At 39.4% G+C, this 22907-nt stretch overlaps 1 protein-coding gene across 5 annotated transcripts in view; it reads left to right on the top strand.

The window, feature by feature from the left end:
* Positions 1–22907, top strand: part of PRKD1 (protein kinase D1) — a 329820-nt gene that overhangs the window by 243706 nt on the left and 63207 nt on the right. For 4 of the 5 annotated variants that reach the window (XM_072838103.1, XM_072838107.1, XM_072838105.1 and 1 more), the window contains one exon: positions 15829–15852. The exons of the other annotated variant lie outside the window; for it this stretch is intronic. In XM_072838103.1, the coding sequence (XP_072694204.1) occupies positions 15829–15852 (24 nt within the window). The remainder of the gene's footprint in view (positions 1–15828; positions 15853–22907) is intronic. 5 annotated transcript variants of the gene reach the window in all.

Raw genomic sequence — 22907 nt, 5'->3', positions numbered from 1 at the left:
TCTCCCATTCTGTAGGTTGTCTTTGAGTTTTGTTGACTGTATCCTTTGCTGTGCAAAAGCTTCTTATCTTGATGAAGTCCCAATAGTTCATTTTTGCTTTTGTTTCTTTTGCCTTCGTGGATGTATCTTGCAAGAAGTTACTATGGCCGAGTTCAAAAAGGGTGTTGCCTGTGTTCTTCTCTAGGATTTTGATGGAATCTTGTCTCACATTTAGATCTTTCATCCATTTTGAGTTTATCTTTGTGTATGGTGAAAGAGAGTGGTCTAGTTTCATTCTTCTGCATGTGGATGTCCAATTTTCCCAGCACCATTTATTGAAGAGACTGTCTTTCTTCCAATGGATAGTCTTTCCTCCTTTATCGAATATTAGTTGCCCATAAAGTTCAGGGTCCACTTCTGGATTCTCTATTCTGTTCCACTGATCTATGCGTCTGTTTTTGTGCCAGTACCACACTGTCTTGATGACCACAGCTTTGTAGTACAACCTGAAATCTGGCATTGTGATGCCCCCAGATATGGTTTTCTTTTTTAAAATTCCCCTGGCTATTCGGGGTCTTTTCTGATTCCACACAAATCTTAAAATAATTTGTTCTAACTCTCTGAAGAAAGTCCATGGTATTTTGATAGGGATTGCATTAAACGTGTATATTGCCCTGGGTAACATTGACATTTTCACAATATTAATTCTGCCAATCCATGAGCATGGAATATTTTTCCATCTCTTTGTGTCTTCCTCAATTTCTTTCAGAAGTGTTCTATAGTTTTGAGGGTATAGATCCTTTACATCTTTGGTGAGGTTTATTCCTAGGTATCTTATGCTTTTGGGTGCAATTGTAAATGGGATTGACTCCTTAATTTCTCTTTCTTCAGTCTCATTGTTAGTGTATAGAAATGCCACTGACTTCTGGGCATTGATTTTGTATCCTGCCACGCTACCGAATTGCTGTATGAGTTCTAGCAATCTTGGGGTGGAGACTTTTGGGTTTTCTATGTAGAGTATCATGTCATCGGCGAAGAGGGAGAGTTTGACTTCTTCTTTGCCAATTTGAATGCCTTTAATGTCTTTTTGTTGTCTGATTGCTGAGGCTAGGACTTCCAGTACTATGTTGAATAGCAGTGGTGAGAGTGGACATCCCTGTCTTGTTCCTGATCTTAGGGGAAAGGCTCCCAGTGCTTCCCCATTGAGAATGATATTTGCTGTGGGCTTTTCATAGATGGCTTTTAAGATGTCGAGGAATGTTCCCTCTATCCCTACACTCTGAAGAGTTTTGATCAGGAATGGATGCTGTATTTTGTCAAATGCTTTCTCTGCATCCAATGAGAGGATCATATGGTTCTTGGTTTTTCTCTTGCTGATATGATGAATCACATTGATTGTTTTACGGGTGTTGAACCAGCCTTGTGTCCCAGGGATAAATCCTACTTGGTCATGGTGAATAATTTTCTTAATGTACTGTTGGATCCTATTGGCCAGTATCTTGTTGAGAATTTTTGCATCCATGTTCATCAGGGATATTGGTCTGTAATTCTCCTTTTTGGCGGGGTCTTTGTCTGGCTTTGGAATTAAGGTGATGCTGGCTTCATAGAACGAATTTGGAAGTACTCCATCTCTTTCTATCTTTCCAAACAGCTTTAGGAGAATAGGTATGATTTCTTCTTTAAACGTTTGATAAAATTCTCCTGGGAAGCCATCTGGCCCTGGACTCTTGTGTCTTGGGAGGTTTTTGATGACTGCTTCAATTTCCTCCCTGGTTATTGGCCTGTTCAGGTTTTCTATTTCTTCCTGTTCCAGTTTTGGTAGTTTGTGGCTTTCCAGGAATGCGTCCATTTCTTCTAGTTTGCCTAATTTATTGGCGTATAGCTGTTCATAATATGTTTTTAAAATCGTTTGTATTTCCTTGGTGTTGGTAGTGATCTCTCCTTTCTCATTCATGATTTTATTAATTTGAGTCTTCTCTCTCTTCTTTTTAATAAGGCTGGCTAATGGTTTATCTATCTTATTAATTCTTTCAAAGAACCAACTCCTGGTTCTGTTGATCTGTTCCACAGTTCTTCTGGTCTCGATTTCGTTGAGTTCTGCTCGAATCTTTATAGCTCCCTTCTTCTATTGGGTGTAGGATCTATTTGCTGTTTTTTCTCTAGCTCCTTTATGTGTAAGGTTAGCTTTTGTATTTGAGTTCTTTCCAGTTTTTGAATGGATGCTTGTATTGCGATGTATTTCCCCCTTAGGACTGCTTTTGCTGCATCCCAAAGATTTTGAACGGTTGTATCTTCATTCTCATTAGTTTCCATGAATCTTTTTAATTCTTCCTTAATTTCCTGGTTGACCCTTTTATCTTTTAGCAGGATGGTCCTTAACCTCCATGTGTTTGAGGTCCTTCCAAACTTCTTGTTGTGATTTAGTTCTAATTTCAAGGCATTATGGTCCGAGAATATGCAGGGGACAATCCCAATCTTTTGGTATCGGTTCAGACCCGATTTGTGACCCAATATGTGGTCTATTCTGGAGAAAGTTCCATGTGCGCTTGAGAAGAATGTGTATTCAGTTGAGTTTGGATGTAAAGTTCTGTAGATATCTGTGAAATCCATCTGGTCCAGTGTATCATTTAAAGCTCTCGTTTCTTTGGAGATGTTTTGCTTAGAAGACCTATCGAGTATAGAAAGAGCTAGATTGAAGTCACCAAGTATAAGTGTATTATTATCTAAGTATTTCTTCACTTTGGTTAATAATTGATTTATATATTTGGCAGCTCCCACATTCGGAGCATATATATTGAGGATTGTTAAGTCCTCTTGTTGAATAGATCCTTTAAGTATGATATAGTGTCCCTCTTCATCTCTCACTACAGTCTTTGGGGTAAATTTTAGTTTATCTGATATAAGGATGGCTACCCCTGCTTTCTTTTGAGGACCATTCGAATGGTAAATGGTTCTCCAACCTTTTATTTTCAGGCTGTAGGTGTCCTTCTGTCTAAAATGAGTCTCTTGTAGACAGCAAATAGATGGGTCCTGCTTTTTTATCCAGTCTGAAACCCTGCGCCTTTTGATGGGGTCATTAAGCCCGTTCACATTCAGAGTTACTATTGAGAGATATGAGTTTAGTGTCATCATGATATCTATTCAGTCTTTGTTTTTGTGGACTGTTCCACTGAACTTCTTCTTAAAGGGGAATTTTAAGAGGCCCCCTTAAAATTTCTTGCAGAGCTGGTTTGGAGGTCACATATTCTTTTAGTTGCTGCCTGTCTTGGAAGCTCTTTATCTCTCCTTCCATTTTGAATGAGAGCCTTGCTGGATAAAGTATTCTTGGTTGCATGTTCTTTTCATTTAGGACCCTGAATATATCCTGCCAGCCCTTTCTGGCCTGCCAGGTCTCTGTGGAGAGGTCTGCTGTTACCCTAATACTCCTCCCCATAAAAGTCAGGGATTTCTTGTCTCTTGCTGCTTTAAGGATCTTCTCCTTATCTTTGGAATTTGCAAGCTTCACAATTAAATGTCGAGGTGTTGAACGGTTTTTATTGATTTTAGGGGGGGATCTCTCTATTTCCTGGATCTGAATGCCTGTTTCCCTTCCCAGATTAGGAAAGTTTTCAGCTAGAATTTGTTCAAATACATATTCTGGCCCTCTGTCCCTTTCGGCGCCCTCGGGAACCCCAATTAAACGTAGGTTTTTCTTCCTCAGGCTGTCGTTTATTTCCCTTAATCTATCTTCATGGTCTTTTAATTGTTTGTCTCTTTTTTCCTCAGTTTCCCTCTTTGCTGTCAACTTGTCTTCTAGGTCACTCACTCGTTCTTCCACCTCGTTAACCCTCGTCGTTAGGACTTCTAGTTTGGATTGCATCTCATTCAATTGGTTTTTAATTTCTGCCTGATTAGCTCTAAATTCTGCAGTCATGAAGTCTCTTGAGTCCTTTATACTTTTTTCTAGAGCCACCAGTAGCTGTATAATAGTGCTTCTGAATTGGCTTTCTGACATTGAATTGTAATCCAGATTTTGTAACTCTGTGGGAGAGAGGACTGTTTCTGATTCTTTCTTTTGAGGTGAGGTTTTCCTTCTAGTCATTTTGCTCAGTGCAGAGTGGCCAAAAGCAAGTTGTATTGGGAAAAAGAGAAAAAGAGAGGAGAGAAAGAAGGAAAGAAAAGAGAAAGAGAAAAAAAAAGGGAAGAAAAAGAAAAAAAAACGAAAAAAAAAAAAAGAAGAAAAAGAGAAAAAAGAAAGGAGAAAAAAAGGGGGTGGGGGAAGGAAACAAATCAAAAAGCAAAACAAAACAAAAACAAAAACAAAAACAAAAACAAACAAACAAAAAAAGAACCACCGGGGAGTATCTTCTGATTCTGTGTTCTTTAAGTCCCTTGGCTTCTCCTGGAAGTTGTCCGTCTAGCTGGTGTTCTGGGGGAGGGGCCTGCTGTGCTGATTTTCAGGTGTTAGCAGTTGGGGGAGCTGCTGTGCCCCTGCCTGGTGCAGGGCTCGGTGGGGGTTGTTTACCCCGTGAGGCCGCAGGAGGAACAGCCCCAGTGGCGGGGCCGCTCTGGAAACCTGGAGTCAGCTCCGGCAGGAACTCCGTCTGCAGGGCCTGGAGGCTCCGGGGCGGGGCCGCTGATCTGCTCAGCTGGGGCAGGAGCGTCCTCGCTGTCCTGGGCCCTCCCGGCCTCTGCCTGTCCCGGGGGAGGCGGGATCCTGGGCTGTGTCCCGGCGCCCTGTGCTCCGGAGCCTGCGCTGGTGGATTCGCGCTCCCGGGCCGCGCAACCCCCTCCGCGGAGCTGCAGCCCGAGCCCCTCCGAGCTGCTCCTGGAACCGCGCAGCCCCCACCGCACGGAGCCTCTTCTTCTGCCCGAGCCCCTCCGAGCTGCTCCCGGGGCCCCGCAGCCCCCTCCGCGGAGCCGCCGCCCGAGCCCCTTCAGCTGCTCCGGGTCCCGCCGGGTCCCGCCGTGCGCGCTGCAGCCCTTAGGGAGCTCGGCGCACTCTCCTGGGTGCGCAGTTGCTGTTACTGTCCCCGGGAGCCCGAGGGCATCCCCGCCCTCCTGGGTCCTGCTCCAACTCCCCGCGAGCCCCTTTCCGCCCGGGAAGGTCGGTGCAGCTCCTGCGTCTCCGGGACGGGGCTCTCCTGTCCTGGGGACACTCGCCCCGGCCTAGCCCGGCTCCTCGCGGGGCCCCTCCCCCTTGGAGGCCTTTGTTCCTTTATTTCTTTTTCCCCGTCTTCCTACCTTGATAGATGCGCGAACTCTTCTCACTGTAGCATTCCAGCTGGTCTCTCTTTAAATCTCAGGCCGAATTCATAGATTTTCAGGATAATTTGAAGGTTTTCTAGGTAGTTTGGTGGAGACAGGTGATTTGGAGACCCTACTCCTCCGCCATCTTGCTCCTCCCCCCGTCCATGGTATTTTGATAGGGATTGCATTAAACGTGTAAATTGCCCTGGGTAACTTTGACATTTTCACAATATTAATTCTGCCAATCCATGAGCATGGAATATTTTTCCACCTCTTTGTGTCTTCCTCAATTTCTTTCAGAAGTGTTCTATAGTTTTTAGGGTATAGATCCTTTACCTCTTTGGTGAGGTTTATTCCTAGGTATCTTCTGCTTTTGGGTGCAATTGTAAATGGGATTGACTCCTTAATTTCTCTTTCTTCAGTCTCATTGTTAGTGTATAGAAATGCCACTGATTTCTGGGCATTGATTTTGTATCCTGCCATGCTACCAAATCGCTGTATGAGTTCTAGCAATCTTGGGGTGGAGGCTTTTGGGTTTTCTGTGTAGAGTATCATGTCATCGGTGAAGAGGGAGAGTTTGACTTCTTCTTTGCCAATTTGAATGCCTTTAATGTCTTTTTGTTGTCTGATTGCTGAGGCTAGGACTTCCAGTACTATGTTGAATAGCAGTGGTGAGAGTGGACATCCCTGTCTTGTTCCTGATCTTAGGGGAAAGGCTCCCAGTGCTTCCCCATTGAGAATGATATTTGCTGTGGGCTTTTCATAGATGGCTTTTAAGATGTCGAGGAATGTTCCCTCTATCCCTACACTCTGAAGAGTTTTGATCAGGAATGGATGCTGTATTTTGTCAAATGCTTTCTCTGCATCTAATGAGAGGATCATATGGTTCTTGGTTTTTCTCTTGCTGATATGATGAATCACATTGATTGTTTTACGAGTGTTGAACCAGCCTTTTGTCCCAGGGATAAATCCTAGTTGGTCATGGTGAATAATTTTCTTAATGTACTGTTGGATCCTATTGGCCAGTATCGTGTTGAGAATTTTTGCATCCATGTTCATCAGGGATATTGGTCTGTAATTCTCCTTTTTGGTAGGGTCTTTGTCTGGTTTTGGAATTAAGGTGATGCTGGCCTCATAGAACGAGTTTGTAAGTACTCCATCTCTTTCTATCTTTCCAATCAGCTTTAGTAGAATAGGTATGGTTTCTTCTTTAAACGTTTGATAGAATTCCCCTGGGAAGCCATCTGGCCCTGGACTTTTGTGTCTTGGGAGGTTTTTGATGACTCCTTCAATTTCCTCCCTGGTTATTGGCCTGTTCAGGTTTTCTATTTCTTCCTGTTCCAGTTTTGGTAGTTTGTGGCTTTGCAGGAATGCGTCCATTTCTCCTAGATTGCCTAATTTATTGGCGTATAGCTGTTCATAATATGTTTTTAAAATCGTTTGTATTTCCTTGGTGTTGGTAGTGATCTCTCCTTTCTCATTCATGAGTTTATTAATTTGAGTCTTCTCTCTCTTCTTTTTAATAAGGCTGGCTAATGGTTTATCTCTTTTATTAATTCTTTCAAAGAACCAACTCCTGGTTTTGTTGATCTGTTCCACAGTTCTTCTGGTCTCGATTTCATTGAGTTCTGCTCGAATTTTAATTAACTCTCTTCTTCTGCTGGGTGTAGGATCTATTTGCTGTTTTTTCTCTAGCTCCTTTAGGTGTAAGGTTAGCTTTTGTATTTGAGTTCTTTCCAGTTTTTGAATGGATGCTTGTATTGCGATGTATTTCCCCCTCAGGACTGCTTTTGCTGCATCCCAAAGATTTTGAACGGTTGTATCTTCATTCTCATTAGTTTCCATGAATCTTTTTAATTATTCCTTAATTTCCTGGTTGACCCTTTCATCTTTTAGCAGGATGGTCCTTAAACTCCACGTGTTTGAGGTCCTTCCAAACTTCTTGTTGTGATTTAGTTCTAATTTCAAGGCATTATGGTCTGAGAATATGCAGGGGACGATCCCTATCTTTTGGTATCGGTTCAGGCCCGATTTGTGACCCAGTATGTGGTCTATTCTGGAGAAAGTTCCATGTGCACTTGAGAAGAATGTGTATTCAGTTGAGTTTGGATGTAAATTTCTGTAGATATCTGTGAAATCCATCTGGTCCAGTGTATCATTTAAAGCTCTCGTTTCTTTGGATATGTTGTGCTTAGAAGACTTATCTAGTATAGAAAGAGCTAGATTGAAGTCACCAAGTATAAGTGTATTATTATCTAAGTATTTCTTCACTTTGGTTATTAATTGATTTAAATTGGGAGCTCCCACATTCGGGGCATATATATGGAGGATTGTTAAGTCCTCTTGTTGGATAGATCCTTTAAGTATTATATAGTGTCCCTCTTCATCTCTCACTACATTCTTCGGGGTAAATTTTAGTTTATCTGATATAAGGATGGCTACCCCTGCTTTCTTTTGAGGACCATTTGAATGGTAAATGGTTCTCCAACCTTTTATTTTCAGGCTGTAGGTGTCCTTCTGTCTAAAATGAGTCTCTTGTAGACAGCAAATAGATGGGTCCTGCTTTTTTATCCAGTCTGAAACCCTGTGCCTTTTGATGGGGTCATTAAGCCCGTTCACGTTCAGAGTTACTATTGACAGATATGAGTTTAGTGTCATCATGATATCTATTCAGTCCTTGTTTTTGTGGATTGTTCCACTGAACTTCTTCTAAAAGGGGTATTTTAAGAGTCCCCCTTAAAATTTCTTGCAGAGCTGGTTTGGAGGTCACATATTCTTTCGGTTTTTGCCTATCTTGGAAGCTCTTTATCTCTCCTTCCATTTTGAATGAGAGCCTTGCTGGATAAAGTATTCTCGGTTGCATGTTCTTCTCATTTAGGACCCTGAATATATCCTGCCAGCCGTTTCTGGCCTGCCAGGTCTCTGTGGAGAGGTCTGCTGTTACCCTAATACTCCTCCCCATAAAGGTCAGGGATTTCTTGTCTCTTGCTGCTTTAAGGATCTTCGGAATTTGCAAGCTTAATTATTAGATGTCGAGGTGTTGAACGGTTTTTATTGATTTTAGGGGGGGATCTCTCTATTTCCTGGATCTGAATGCCTGTTTCCCTTCCCAGATTAGGAAAGTTTTCAGCTAGAATTTGTTCAAATACATATTCTGGCCCTCTGGCCCTTTCGGCGCCCTCGGGAACCCCAATTAAATGTAGATTTTTCTTCCTCAGGCTGTTGTTTATTTCCCTTAATCTATCCTCATGGTGTTTTAATTGTTTGTCTCTTTTTTCCTCGGTTTCCCTCTTTGCCATCAACTTGTCTTCTATGTCACTCACTCGTTCTTCCACCTCATTAACCCTCGTCGTTAGGACTTCTAGTTTGGATTGCATCTCATTCAATTGATTTTTAATTTCGGCCTGATTGGATCTAAATTCTGCAGTCATAAAGTCTCTTGAGTCCTTTATGCTTTTTTCTAGAGCCACCAGTAGCTTTATAATAGTGCTTCTGAATTGGCTTTCTGATATTGAATTGTAATCCAGATTTTGTAACTCTATGGGAGAGAGGACTGTTTCTGATTCTTTCTTTTGAGGTGAGATTTTCCTTCTAGTCATTTTGCTCAGTGCAGAGTGGTCAAAAAGAAGTTGTATTGGGAAAAAGAGAAAAAGAGAGGAGAGAAAGAAGGAAAGAAAAGAGAAAAAGAAAGAAGAAAAAAGGAAGAAAAAAAGAGAAGAAAAAGAGAAGGAAAAAGAAAGGAAAAAAAGGGTGGGGGAAGCAAACAGAAATCAAAAAGCAAAGACAAAACAAAATAATACAAAACAAAACAAAACCCACGGGGGAGTATCTTCTGATTCTGTGTACTTTAAGTCCCTTGACTTCCCCTGGAACTGGTCCGTCTAGCTGGTCTTCTGGGGGAGGGGCCTGTTGTGCTGATTCTCAGGTGTTAGCACTTGGGGGAGCTGCTGTGCCCCTGCCTGGTGCAGGGCTCAGTGGGGGTTGTTTACCCCGTGAGGCCCCAGGAGGAACAACCGCAGTGGCGGGGCCAGCTCTGCAGCCCTGGAGTCAGCCCCCACAGTAGCTCCGGAGCTCTCCTCTGCAGGGCCTGGAGGCTCGGGGCGGGGCCGCTGATCTGCTCAGCTGGGGCAGGAGCGTCCTTGCTGTCCTGGGCCCTCCCGGCCTCTGCCTGTCCCGGGGGAGGCCGGATCCCGGGCTGTGTCCCGCCGCCCAGTGGTCCGGAGCCTGCGCTGGTGGATTCGCGCTCCCGCCCTGCAGCCCCCTCCGCGGAGCCGCCCCCGAGCCCCCCGAGCTGCTCCCGCCCCACAGCCCCCTCCGCGGAGCCGCCCCCGAGCCCCACCGAGCCCCCCCGAGCTGCTCCGGGTCCCGCCGTGCGCGTTGCAGCCCTTAGGGAGCTCGGCGCATCTCCGGGGCGCAGGTGTCTGTTAGTGTCCCCGGGAGCCCGAGGGCATCCCCGCCCTCCTGGGTCCTGCTCCACCTCCCCGCGAGCCCCTTTCCGCCCGGGAAGGTTGGTGCAGCTCCTGCGTCTCCGGGACGGGGCTCTCCTGTCCTGGGGACACTCGCCCCGGCCTCAGCCCGGCTCCTCGCGGGGGCCCCCCCCTTGGAGGCCTTTGTTTCTTTATTTCTTTTTCCAGGTCTTCCTACCTGATAGCAGCGTGAACTCTACTCACTGTAGCATTACAGCTGTTCTCTCTTTAAATCTCAGGCCGAATTCGTAGATTTTCAGGATGATTTGAAGGTTATCTAGGTAATTTGGTGGGGACAGGTGACTTGGGGACCCTACTCTTCCACTGTCTTGCCCCTCCCCCCTTGATGACTTATTTTGACTATAAAATCCCCATTTCACATACATATGAAGACACTGGTAATTCTATTAATTTATTCATTTTCAGCACATAAACTGAATCTCAGATTTCCATATTGCTGCTAAAATAGAAAAAAAGTATAACAACATAGATCATATGACCGGATTTATCTGTCTTCAATTTTGGCAGTAAACTGTATTCATTTTAACAACCATGAGGTAGTCCATCTTTTAAGACCCAAAATGCAGTCAATGTATATATAGCATAACAGCTCAGCAGGGGTGTATACCTTTTCATAAACCATCACCAATATTAGAAGGAAATGAGAAAAACTCAATAGGTTTTTAAGTAGGATACATTAATATATTCTATCATTATATATAATTATACTTAAGACTATATCAATTTTATAGACTTTTAAGAAAATTGCACAAGTCAGGATTAAATGATCCTATCATTTCTCTATGCTTTCCTCATCTTTTTATTTATTTATTTTTCATCTTTTTATTTTTATTTTTATTTACAAATGTTCTTGTGGAATTTGGGAAAAGTCAAAACCAATTGAAACCATGTTATGCAAGACTTAGTCTTAGGCAAAAGTTAGCAATCTCTTTCAAAACTCTGAAGATGCTTATATCTGATAAACTGTCCTACAGGGGACAATTATAAAAGCTGAATAAAATGTAACAAAAGAAAACAGAATAAAGTAATATTTGAAGGTACCCAAGAACAACTAAAGCAATCAAGATTTGAGGGACCAATGTCTCAGAAGGAAGGAAATCACATAGAGGTCAATGCACAGAACAGGCCCCATAATGAAGAAGTATCTGGCCTCAAATGTTGGTCATACTGAGGTTGAGAACCCCTGAGGTAGAGCCACGCTGGAGAATTTTCAAATGTGTTATAAAGCCACAGTTAAGACAACGTAGTATTGCACAAGATTTAAATTTTTAAAAAACAAGGTGATATTATGCATGAGTAGAACAATAAACCAGTCAAATAGAATGAAGAGCCTAGAAAATACGTGTACATATGTATAAGCCAACTGATTTCTGTCAAGGATATTGCTTCTGTGACAAAAGGATGGTCTTTTCAACACACATTTCTGGGACCAATTGGATATCTATATGAAAAACATGAATCTTGACCCTACCTTACACCATATACAAGATTATTTCAAGACAGATTGGGAGCTCCTTGAAGATAACATAGAAGGATATCTACAAGAAATCGAAGTTGGAAAAACTTTTCTAAATAGGACTCAAATCACTGATTTCAAAAGGAAAAGAGTGATAAATTGGACATCATTAAACTTAAGTAATTGTTTTCAGCAAAAAAATACCATCATTAAACTTAAGTAATTGTTTTCTGCAAGTCACCAAATGGGAAAAGATATTTTCAACATATGTATCTTATAAAAGACTCATATCCAGAAAGTATAAAGAACACCCACAGAAATTTAGAAGACAGACAACCCCGTTTAAGACACAGGCATAAATACTTAAACAGCACTTTATAAAAGAGTACAGCCAATAAACATCAAAATGTACTTTTATGTCATTAGTTATTAAGTAGTCTAAAGTGAAATATCTCTACACCAGAATGTCTAACACTGAATAAACCCTGATAATAACAAGTATTAATGAAGATACTGAGCAACTGGAACTCACATATACTATTACTGTGAATATAGATTGGTTCAACAACTTTGGACAAATGGTTGGCATTTATCTTCTAAAGCTGGACATATGCATGTTATGCCACTCCACAGTTCTGCTAGGTTTATATTCAATAGAAGTGTTTATAGACACATCTACAAAGATACACACAAGCATATTTTTTGTTTCTTGCTTTTTAATTTTTTTAGACTTCATTTTTTAGGTTTTCAGCAAAATTGAAAGGAAGGTACAGGGATTTCCCATATGCCATCTGCCCCCCCGGTATGTGCATTGTCTCCTCCATTATCAATATCACTTCCTGGAGTGGTACTTTTGTTAATACTTATGAGTCTACACTGACACATCATAATCACCCAAAGTCTCATTTTAGTGTCTTGTTGTACATTCTTTATGTTTGGGCAAATGCATAATTAGGTATCCATCATTATGGTAGCATATAAAGTATTTTCCCTGCCCTAAAAATCCTCTGTGCGTCACCTGTTCTCTCTTCCCTTTCACCCAATTCCTGCTAACCAGGGTTGCTTTTACTGACTCCATACCTTTGCCTTTTTTAGAATATCATATAGTTGGAATCATACAGTATGTACCCTTTCCAAATTGTGTTCTTTTACTTAGTAATATTCATCCTATTGCCTTCATTTCTTTGTTACACATCAGTTGACTCTATTTATGAAGGTCTATTTTGGAGCTCACTTATCTGATCCATTGATCTATTTGTCCCTTCTTTCATCAGTACCACACTGTCTTGATTATTGTAGCTGTATAGTAAGTCTTAAAGTCTGGTAGCATCAGTTCTCCAGTTATGTTCTTCCTCTTTAATATTATATTAATATATTTTGTTGGGTATTCTAGATCTTTTTCCTTTCCTCCTAAACTTTTTTTTTAAATTTTTTTATTATTATTTATTTATGATAGTCACACACACACAGAGAGAGAGAGGCAGAGACACAGGCAGAGGGAGAAGCAGGCTCCATGCACCGGGAGCCCAATGTGGGATTCAATCCCGGGTCTCCAGGATCGCGCCCTGGGCCAAAGGCAGGCGCCAAACCGCTGCGCCACTCAGGGATCCCCTCCTCCTAAACTTTAAAGTCAGTTTGTTGCTGTCCATAAAATAACTTGCTAGGATTTTGATTGAGATTGCATTGAATCTATAGATCAAGTTGAGAAGAACTGATATCTTCACAATATTAAATTTTCCCATCCATGAACATGGAATGTTTCTCTATTATTTAGTTTTTATTTTATTTCTTTGATTAGAATTTTATAATTTTCCTCATATAGATCTTATACATGTTTGGTTAGATTTATATCTGAGTCTTCATTTTGAGGGGGTCCCAATGTGAATAGTATTGTTATAAGCATATTTGTATCTTTATTTGTAATAGCTAAAAGCTTAGAAATAAATAGTTATAAAGTTATTAGGTTTCTTCATCACAGGTCATGTAGGAAATAATAAAATATTAATATTAATCAGAATAATTAATAATTAAACTTAGTTTTGAAATTCCTATCAGTTATTGAAAATGGGATTATAGGAATTATATTATTTAATAATTGGAAACAAATTCTGGCCACTAAATGAAAAGCAATGTGTCACATCATCCTAATATGCATGTAATTTGCATAATACCATTGTTTTCTACAGTTGTTTTCACTACAGATGAAAAAGCATAATTCAGATGATCTTCTTTCAAGGGGAAAACAAAAATAAAAGCAAAACTATAGCATAATATTATAGCCAACTATTAAAGGAATAGATGGTTCTCTTTATCTTTATCAAGATACATTTCTGGTGATTCTAAGTTGATAGCAAAGTAGAAAGAGCTTTGTGTTCTTCCCTGTTTTTTTCTTGGAAGTAATGGTCCCATCAAATATCCTGCAAAAAAAATTTCCTGGTCAGGTAATATTGAGAAGTGCTTCTCCGTCCATCCATGTATTGGACATCATAATATATATTAAGCATAATTATGGGCCTTGGAAGTCTTGGAATAATGAAATCAGTGTTCCTATACTGACTCAAATATGGAACCCCTTTTTCTCATAAAACCTAAGGATATCCTATGGGGGAAAATGCACTTTGAGAAATGGTATCTTAGAGAAATAAGTGAACATATGTAGCTTAGATCATCTTCAAATATCATGAGCTGAATAGCACTCAGCCAAAACTGAATGCTCATGAGAGCCTGGAGTAAAGGTATTCATGGCTTACAAATGGCAGGGAAATCGTATCAGGTATGCTGATGAGGATAAGAATAATGCCTATTTTGGAAGTTGAGAGACTTGATTGATTTCCACTCCCAAAGAGAAAGCTTTGCCATCTCTGAAATCTATGAAAATGTTCCATAAAAGTAACACATGAACAGGGTTATTATTTTACCTTGTAGGGGCCCCAGGGCAGGCTGCCCCAAGATGGGCCATTTCAGCATATTTTCTCAAGTTAAAAGCAATCAAAACCCAGCAGATGCAGGAAAAGCTCTCTGCCTCCTCCATAACTGCCTACCCTTACATTGGAAAAGAGAGCCTATAACAGGAAGAAAGCTATTAATAGAGACTCCCCTTTACCTAAAGAACAGCATAATAGGACAAACTTGTTTTTCCCAACATCTCCCCTCTCCCGTCACCTTCTTGGTAATAACCTTCTTCCCTTTCAAATCCTCAGACCCTACTTTCCTTAGCTTATATAAGCTTCATGTTGCCTCATTGTCTTTGGAATTTTGTGTCTAGAGGCACACGTATTACATTTGATTTTCTCCTATTATTCTGTCTCCTGTCAATTTGCTTCTAAGTCCACGTAGAAGGACTTTAAGACAAAGGAAGGTCTTCCCCCCAGCATTCTTAAAAGTCTGTTTGAATCCATTCAAATGAGCAGTTAGGTACCCTGACTTCTGCATATGCTTCATGTCAATCCATAATTGTAGCAGGTATTATTGGGTAGCAGTTAACTTTGGCAGAACCTCATTCTAAATGTACCCTACTTCCCAAGGTAGTAGATTGTAGATTGAATATTGCAGAATAGGATATGGGGGTTCAGAGAACAATGGACATGCGTTTTTTAAAATTATTCATTTATTTATTTATTCATTCATTCATTCATTCATTCATGAGAGAGAGAGACCGACAGACAGACAGAGACGGAGACAGGCAGAGGAAGAAGCAAGCTCCATGCAGGGAGCCCGATGCGGGACTCGATCCTGGGACTCCAGGATCACACCCTGGGCTGAAGGCAGGCGCTAAACAGCTGAGCTACCCAGGGATCCCCAGACATGCATTTTCGTTAAGAAAAAGAGTCCTTTGTATTTTGGTTTTGATTCGGGATGAAATGAACATATTCAGTGTAAATATGGGATATGTATTGTCTACTTAACCAAGTAGTTTCTTACATTTTTCATTGATACTCCTCTGAAAACAATTTTTCAGAATAGCCTTTCTACTTTTAAATTATACTCCAACCCTTGAATGAAATCAGACAGAAAACAATGATATGCAACAAAGACTCTAAAATGAGCAGAGAATGCATTGTAGTTCTCTCATTAAAACTATAAGCCACTGTTGGACTTCCCAGGTTTGTAAACCACTGACTGATACTAATTTTTCATCGGCTTATTCTTGCCTGCAGGCAGATACCAACTGTGTAACATTTGATTACTTTGATGACCTTTTTCATTCTTTTCCCATTGAGAGGTTGAATTATTGTGAAGAAAATCTAATCTTTCATGTAAAGGTCAAAAATGCTTCATTCTGACTATAATTTATTTTCAACAAGGTGAAAGAGCTGTCTTTCATCATTGACACTGTAACAAGTGTGTGTGTGTGTGTGTGTGTGTGTGTGTATATATATATATATAAAATTTTTTTTTTTTTCTTTTACCTCTACCAACTCACAACTGTAAACTGTGTTTCTGCAATCTTGACTTAGTGTCTGTGGTTCCATTTAAATGTTAACAAGTAGTTTCTAACTTGGATGTCTCCGTGGCAATGAAGGCTGATCAGTGTCTCATTTTATTGGAAAAGGCATCTATATAAAACATTATTGATAACATGCATTGCTTTCTTCAAATAACACCATTTTCTTGTCTTTTTCCCCCCTTTGTTCTGCATCTTTGCCTGCTTTTTGCTCTTACAACTTCATGCTTCAGTCTCCTGTGAGTCCTGGCTTCGAGGTAGGTACTGACTCTACCTGACAATAGGGATACGCTTCACCATCTTTTTACAAACCAGCAGGTTGACGTCAGGCAATTATTGGTATTGACTCCATGAGAACAATCAGGTCAGAATTTAGCTCAGAATCCAACCTATTGAGTCTATGAAACTGGAAAGACAGGTTGAGAACGGAACAGGACACAGTCCACACACACTTTACCCAGTAGCGTGTTAACTGAAATGCATGCATACTGGAATTGTATCCTGAAGCCAGGTACCACAGAGCCATGCAAAGGAGGCCACCATCCCAAAACACACACACACACACACACACACGTTTTAGTTGGCATGGTAAGGCATACATCAAGGACTGCCTGAAGATGAATATAACTTTTTTTAAGAAGGGAGCTTTTATTATTTTTTTTTAATTTTTTAATGATAGTCACACAGAGAGAGAGAGAGAGAGGCAGAGACACAGGCAGAGGGAGAAGCAGGCTCCATGCACCGGGAGCCCGATGTGGGACTCGATCCCAGGTCTCCAGAATCGCGCCCTGGGCCAAAGGCAGGCGCTAAACCGCTGTGCCACGCAGGGATCCCAAGAAGGGAGCTTTTAATCCTTAATGTATTATCACAGTCTATTTAGTTATTTTTTTAAAGGATGGTATGCAAGTGGATATATCAAGGTCTCAGTCCCAGAAGAAATTATATTTAGAAAATTCAAAAATTTCCTTCCTAGGCATTTTATTAAGCCCCCCTCCAAAATCGGTCTTTATTTATCTTAAGCAACTGATAGCCTGGATATGGAGGAAAGGCATTTAGATCAAGTGTTAAAGCACAGTATACAGTGGTGCTTTTATTATGATAACTTGTTCTGACCAATTGACTTGTTAATATTTAGTTTTCCTCATTTCCATACTTCTGGCAAATTGAGAATTGACATATTGTTACTTTTCTTCATGAGACTATAAATTGCAAATACCAGTATTAGTGTCCATTTTTAGATGGTCTTGTTAAAATAACTCTAACAAAGGAAGCTAATGAAAACATAGCCAGAACATGTTCTAGGTTAAATAAAATTGAGAAGTCAAGATATCTTGATTCATAAGATATAAAATGAAGAAATCTACTTCAATAATAGTAAATTTCTGTGTTTGGAAAAATCATCCCAGTTCAAAATGTGCCCTACTTAGAAAAGTCCAGGGCGAAAGCTAGGTAAATGTTGTTTTTTTTTTTTTTTTTTTTTTTTTTTTTATTCTTGCAAATTTAAATTTTGTCATTTAAATGCCGTCCAGACATGATTTGAAATGGGAATTAGTATCTTTCTCTTTAGATTGTCCTTCGGGAATGAAGCCAGAGAAGAATGGGAAGCATTTTTAACTTCCTTCTCCTACATTGCAATCAGGAACAGATTATCTAAGGGACTGAGGGGGATCGTCAACTTTTCTGTGAAAGTTGTATAACCACCAGGCCTTCACAGGATGGCTCTTGATACAAATAAGATGCATTTTCTTCTGCACAAGCTGTTGTTCTTGAACTTGTTTATATACAATTTTTTTGAAAGATAGTAGACTTTTTGTCTTTATAGCTGCCTTGGAAGAAAATGATGTATAAAATTTGACCAATATATTAGTGACAGAATTGTAAGTTGCAGAATTGTTATAGAAACCTGATCACGGTTCCATGTTATGTCTTGGTCAGTTAACACTTTTAGGTTTGGACTGCAGAAGCATACAGAATTACATAAATTCTCTGTCCTTATGGAGCTTGCATAAATGGCCAGTGTATAAACAAATAGATATAGTATATATGTCTTTGTAAAAGTTTCCTGGTATTATACTGCAAGGATATATATTAATTTTCCTAATCTCTTATACTGATTAGGTTTTCATTTTTTTTAAACATAGCCTCAATTTCTGTGCCTCAGTACTATTTCTTTATTGGAAGATAAACAGCTTTTCATATATTTTTTGGCCATTTGTATTTCACCTGTGGTCAATTGCTTATCTTTTTTTCTGTTGAGTTACTTATTGGCTGCTTAGAATCTTTATATATGATTAATCCTCTGTTAATCTATGATGAAAGTATATTTTCAGTTTTATGTGTGCTTTTGACATCTTTTCTCACACTGCTATTTTGACAGACAGAAGACATATTTTCACTCATTTTCTTACTATAGATAGCCTGTTGAAAATTAATCAATACAGCCAGATTAAACATTATACTCTTGCAAATGACTGAGGAGAATGTTTTTTACCCCAGAGTAAAGGAGCTGAGGTCAAAGTAGAAAATGAAGCAGAATTTAAGACAGTGATGTCCTTTGCAACCACAGAATATAATTGATGATACTTTTTTTAAGTCAGTTAGGTCTTATGGGATTTTTAAAATTTAAGAACTTTACTAAAGTTTTAAAATTATTTTTAAATGTCTTTCAGGAAGCATTTACTATTGGAGCTTTGAGGTTAAACGGCTCTACAGAGAATTTGTTTTTGGTGAAATTAAATGCTCCTAGTCTAGTCTTTTTGGTAATTCCTAATATTCAGACTGCCTAATAGTAGGAAATATATTGCTCATTCCAAAAGTTTTCCCTGTGTTTGACTGTTTTATATCCTCACTTTTTGCATTCTTTAGTTTTTATGAAAGTTAGACAATATTCAGTTTAACTCATTATTAAGGGTGCATATTTTCTAAATAACAATTTGCCACAAACTGCTATTACTTTCATAACATTTACTGACTCACATTTAATTACACAAGCATTGTATTAAAAAGAACTGTTGCTTGCATACTTTCCTAGAAAAATCTCCCCCCCATGACTCATTCAGTTAGTTTTTGTTCACTAAAAAAAAAAAAAAAAAAAAAAAAAAAAAAAAGGAGAAAAGAGATTACCAGTATTGCATTATCTATCTGTTACTGGATATGATTCTGATATGTTTTATAATAATCAAGATAGATTCTTTTCAAATGAGCAAACGATGAAAAAAAAAGCTATTTCTAATCCTGAATGAAACTATGATGATATTTCTAACCAAATAAATATTTTCCAGGATATTTTCCAAAGTAGCAAAGTCTATCTAGAAATAGAGACTTTAATTGTTATTACTCTTGTGTTCTGGGGTTCCAGGAATCTTAGTGATTCATCTGAATTAAAAAGTCATTTTTCCATGTAAATATGCACCATAACATCCATGCAGTACATTTACCAGATATTGCAAGATTTCTTTTGATGATTGTGTAAACTATTTCTCCAGATTCTGACCTGGGCAGTGTACACATTCAGTGAGGAAACACATCCAAGAATTCTTGAACCAGCAGCACATCTCCACCCCCTGAGAGTTAGAAGAGTATATGCAGTGGTGGGTTTGTCAGGAAGGAGCCCTTCAGTAAAATTAAGAGTGTGTGGTCTACTTGACGTGTTACTAATCAGCTGTTGCCTGATTTCATTCAGTGTGTCTGGCTTCGTATATGTACATTATTAATTCATGCTCTGAACAAAAACTTCCAGATGTGTAACTCTAAATGTAAACACTTCAGGAGCATTCTTCATGAACTGCCCTGGGGAAGTGGGACATTTACATTTACCACTTGCCCACACTTACAAGCATATAGGTCTTGGGAACTAACTTACTGATCTTTAAAGCAGGCTCTGAGGGCCTATGTTGCCTTCAGAAACGAGACCGTAGTTTCCCTAACACTTCCAACAGCTTTGCTTTAAGACACAAAACACTGCTCCCTACCTTACGATATAAGATAGCCTCCCACCCCTTGTTATCAATAATAGGCATTTGTTTAGTCTAATTTAGTCATACCAGACCTGGCCACAATTCAGTCTCTTCTTACTTAATTCCTGACCAGTCACGATTCTGAGGTCCTAGTGAGCTCTTAGTTGAGTACTATGGAAAAAAAGAAAAAAAGAAAGATTACTCAGCGTTAAATTTGAGAGCTTGTATCCTCATGAATGTTTCTACCTAGAAAAAAGGAAATAAAGTTTTGTCTAGAAGAAATAATAATGAAGTGGACGGAAAGTGGAAGATTGGAATTGGTATTATAAATTAGTCTTCCAGAAACTTGAGAAATAATTCAGCTTCTAAAGTATTTATCTGTGCTTTCAGAAATATTTACATACATGATTTTACTTGCTTCATTAGATATGGTTTTCTCATATTTCTGATATTTCTGATTCATCTGATATCTGCCTTCTCAAGAGGAGTAAAAGTATTGCCACTTTGATAATAAATATAGTGAAATGTAAGATGAAACAATGCCCAGAAGTTATGAACAAATATATATATATATATACCTCTTTCTCCTAACAGTCCAGTTTTTGGTGATACCTATTTTTCTGTAGCTGTACATTGAAAATACCACTGAGTGGTATAATTTTGTAAAGGTAGTGCTTTCCTTTCTTAAACTAAAAATTGATGAGGAAAAAGTCTCATCTTATTCTTCTCTCTTTTTAACTGAATCACATCAAAATCCAGTCTTTGGTTCTACCACATTTCTGAAGCACAAGTCCACACACACACACACACACACACACACACACACACATTATACACACAGCGCTACGTGTTCACCATTTAGTGTTATAGGTTGATTCTATAAGATACTATAAAGTTGTTCTTGAGTCCCTAAGTCATACTTATTTTTGAGGAGAAAGGCTAGCCTTTGTAGCCTTGGACTATGTTTTTGGCATGCTTTTCCTTGGTGTTTCTAAGGCAGTCATCAATGGGACAGCCTCTTTCCAGATCATTTCATTTAGCTTTCCTGTGTTCATAAACCCAAACCAGCCCTCTGTCAACTTAGGCAGGGTCAGATACTATGAGAATGTATTTTCCTAACATCACTATTCTTGATTTTTCCACATAATCTAGTTTCCCTTCTAGCTCACTTTCTATGTGTAGACCTGTTCTGACATTTGAAGCCCCAAAGCAGAAGCTGTTGACATACAAAATTATTTTCTTCCTCAGTGGAAATGCTCCTTTTTATTATGTACATTTAGAGCACAAGGCATTGAGGTCACATTGCCTTTAAGTAAAAAGAGAGGTAATCTTAATATTATGTCTCCCCTTTCCTCCAAGATCCCATTTGTAGGATGCTGGTAACTGACATTTTGAAAGAACAGTGCCTGTAATTTGCAACAATTCTTGAACAGCTCTGGTACTTTCCCTGCCAAGGGTGGATCACTTAAGCAAATAATAAAGTTCCTTTACCCTTCATTTCTGTTTACCCCCCAAAGAGTGATGCAATAAAAAAGTTACTGTAACTCTCAAGATCACTTTAGCACTCAGAAAAATCCAGACCACCTTGTATTTTTAATAAGAGATTACATATACATATGTAATTACTGTGAAAGCTTTCACAAATTGCAGCAAACATTAAGAAATGCTTTCTCTGCTGTAAAATACAGCATCGATCACCACTAAGCAAGGGCACACTTTTTTTTCCCTGCCCTATAGCAACTCTTTTCACTTTTTATGAAAAGGTGTTGATTAGCTTTTATTTATGCTATACATACTTAGAGTATCCAACTGAGTGAGGAACCAAACTAGTTTATGTGATCTGCTTGGAGGCAGTTCAAGGGGTGTAGAATCAGAATTGTAACAGAATAGCACTGAACAATGGAAAGTCAGGGAAACACTCTACCCTCCCCTCTACTCAGTGAAGTGCAGGGCTTGGAAACATAAGTGTTCCAAGTGAATTCCATTTCCTAGGGGTCTTTAGACGTATCTTTCATCCAACAACTGTATGTTTCATCATCTGTACTGGAAAATCCCTTACTCCTTGTGTGAGAGGTAGTATGTTCATCTAAGTGCTACTGAGAGAAGTTGATTGTTTCTTTTTGCTTCAGAAAGTAGCCTCAGACTGAGCATTCAGTGTTTTACTATCAGAGACTAGGGATAGGGCTAGGTAATCATTTGCAAGAGAGATAAACAGGTATCAGAGTATATAAAAAATCTCTAGGTAATCTCGACATAGTCATTCATGGCAAGACTCACTTCAGGGTGCATACGAAATGCTTCTTTTTTAAAAAAAAATATTTATTTATTCATGAGAGCCACAGAGAGAGGCAGAGGGAGAAGCAGGATCCTTGCAGGGAGCCCCAGAGAGACATGATCCCGGGATCACGTCCTGAGCCGAAGGCAGATACTCAACCAGAGGCTCAACCACTGAGCCACCCCAACTGCTTATTCTTGAGGAAGTGTCTTTTCTGAATGACACCTTTGCCTCCCCCATGGGGGTGTTTTATTTTTTCTTCGAACTTTCATATATGTGGGTACTTATTCTGTGTGAGACAGTATTTCAGAAGTTGGCAATACAGTGATGAACAAAACCATTAAGATTCTCTCCTCGAGAATCCTATTGAAAGGAAACCATAAAAATCCAATATGCAGATAGGTAAATATGACAGTTGCAGGCTGTAGTAATGGCTCTGGAGGAGACAGGCTGGTGTACCAGAGAGTAACAGAGTGTGAACAGGGAGTGAGCAATAAGTTGGGTGGTCTGGAGGCCTCTCAGAGAAGATGACATATGAACTGAAATCTGAAGAATAAAAGAGAAAGAACCACATACCAGAAAGAAGGGAAGAGCACATGTTGTGATTGTTGATAATAACTCATGTTGTATCCAGAATTCTATTAGATTTAAAGTTATTTGGCACAGAGATGTATTTACTGGTCTATGTCCTGCAGCATCTGAATGGGGCATTCAGGTAAGATTTGCCCCGGGAAACTCTTATTAAATTAAATAGATCAATCATGATGGCAGTAAAAGAGAACTAGCATAAGGCACTATTCTGCACAGTTCTTTGAATGATAGTCCAAAATACTAGATCTTAAACTTCTGAAATAAAGGATTAATGCTTGATTGGATGTTTTTACACAGTTGCATTAGTATCTTTTAAGTATAACAGCCTGAATAGCAAAGTAGGCAGACAACTGAGTGATGCATATACAATAGAAGCTGTTTGTTCAGTTTGCTGTTTTGTTCTAGAAAACATACATGACTCAGATGCTATCCTCTGAACACAGACATGCTGGTTGAAAGTCTCTTCTGTATGTCAGGGTTAAGGGACTCA

The sequence above is a fragment of the Canis lupus genome, chromosome 9, assembly GCF_048164855.1.
Source record: "Canis lupus baileyi chromosome 9, mCanLup2.hap1, whole genome shotgun sequence".
NCBI classification, from domain to species: domain Eukaryota; kingdom Metazoa; phylum Chordata; class Mammalia; order Carnivora; family Canidae; genus Canis; species Canis lupus.
Note: the sequence above shows the minus strand (reverse complement) of the source record. Positions and strands in the feature narration are given on the sequence as shown.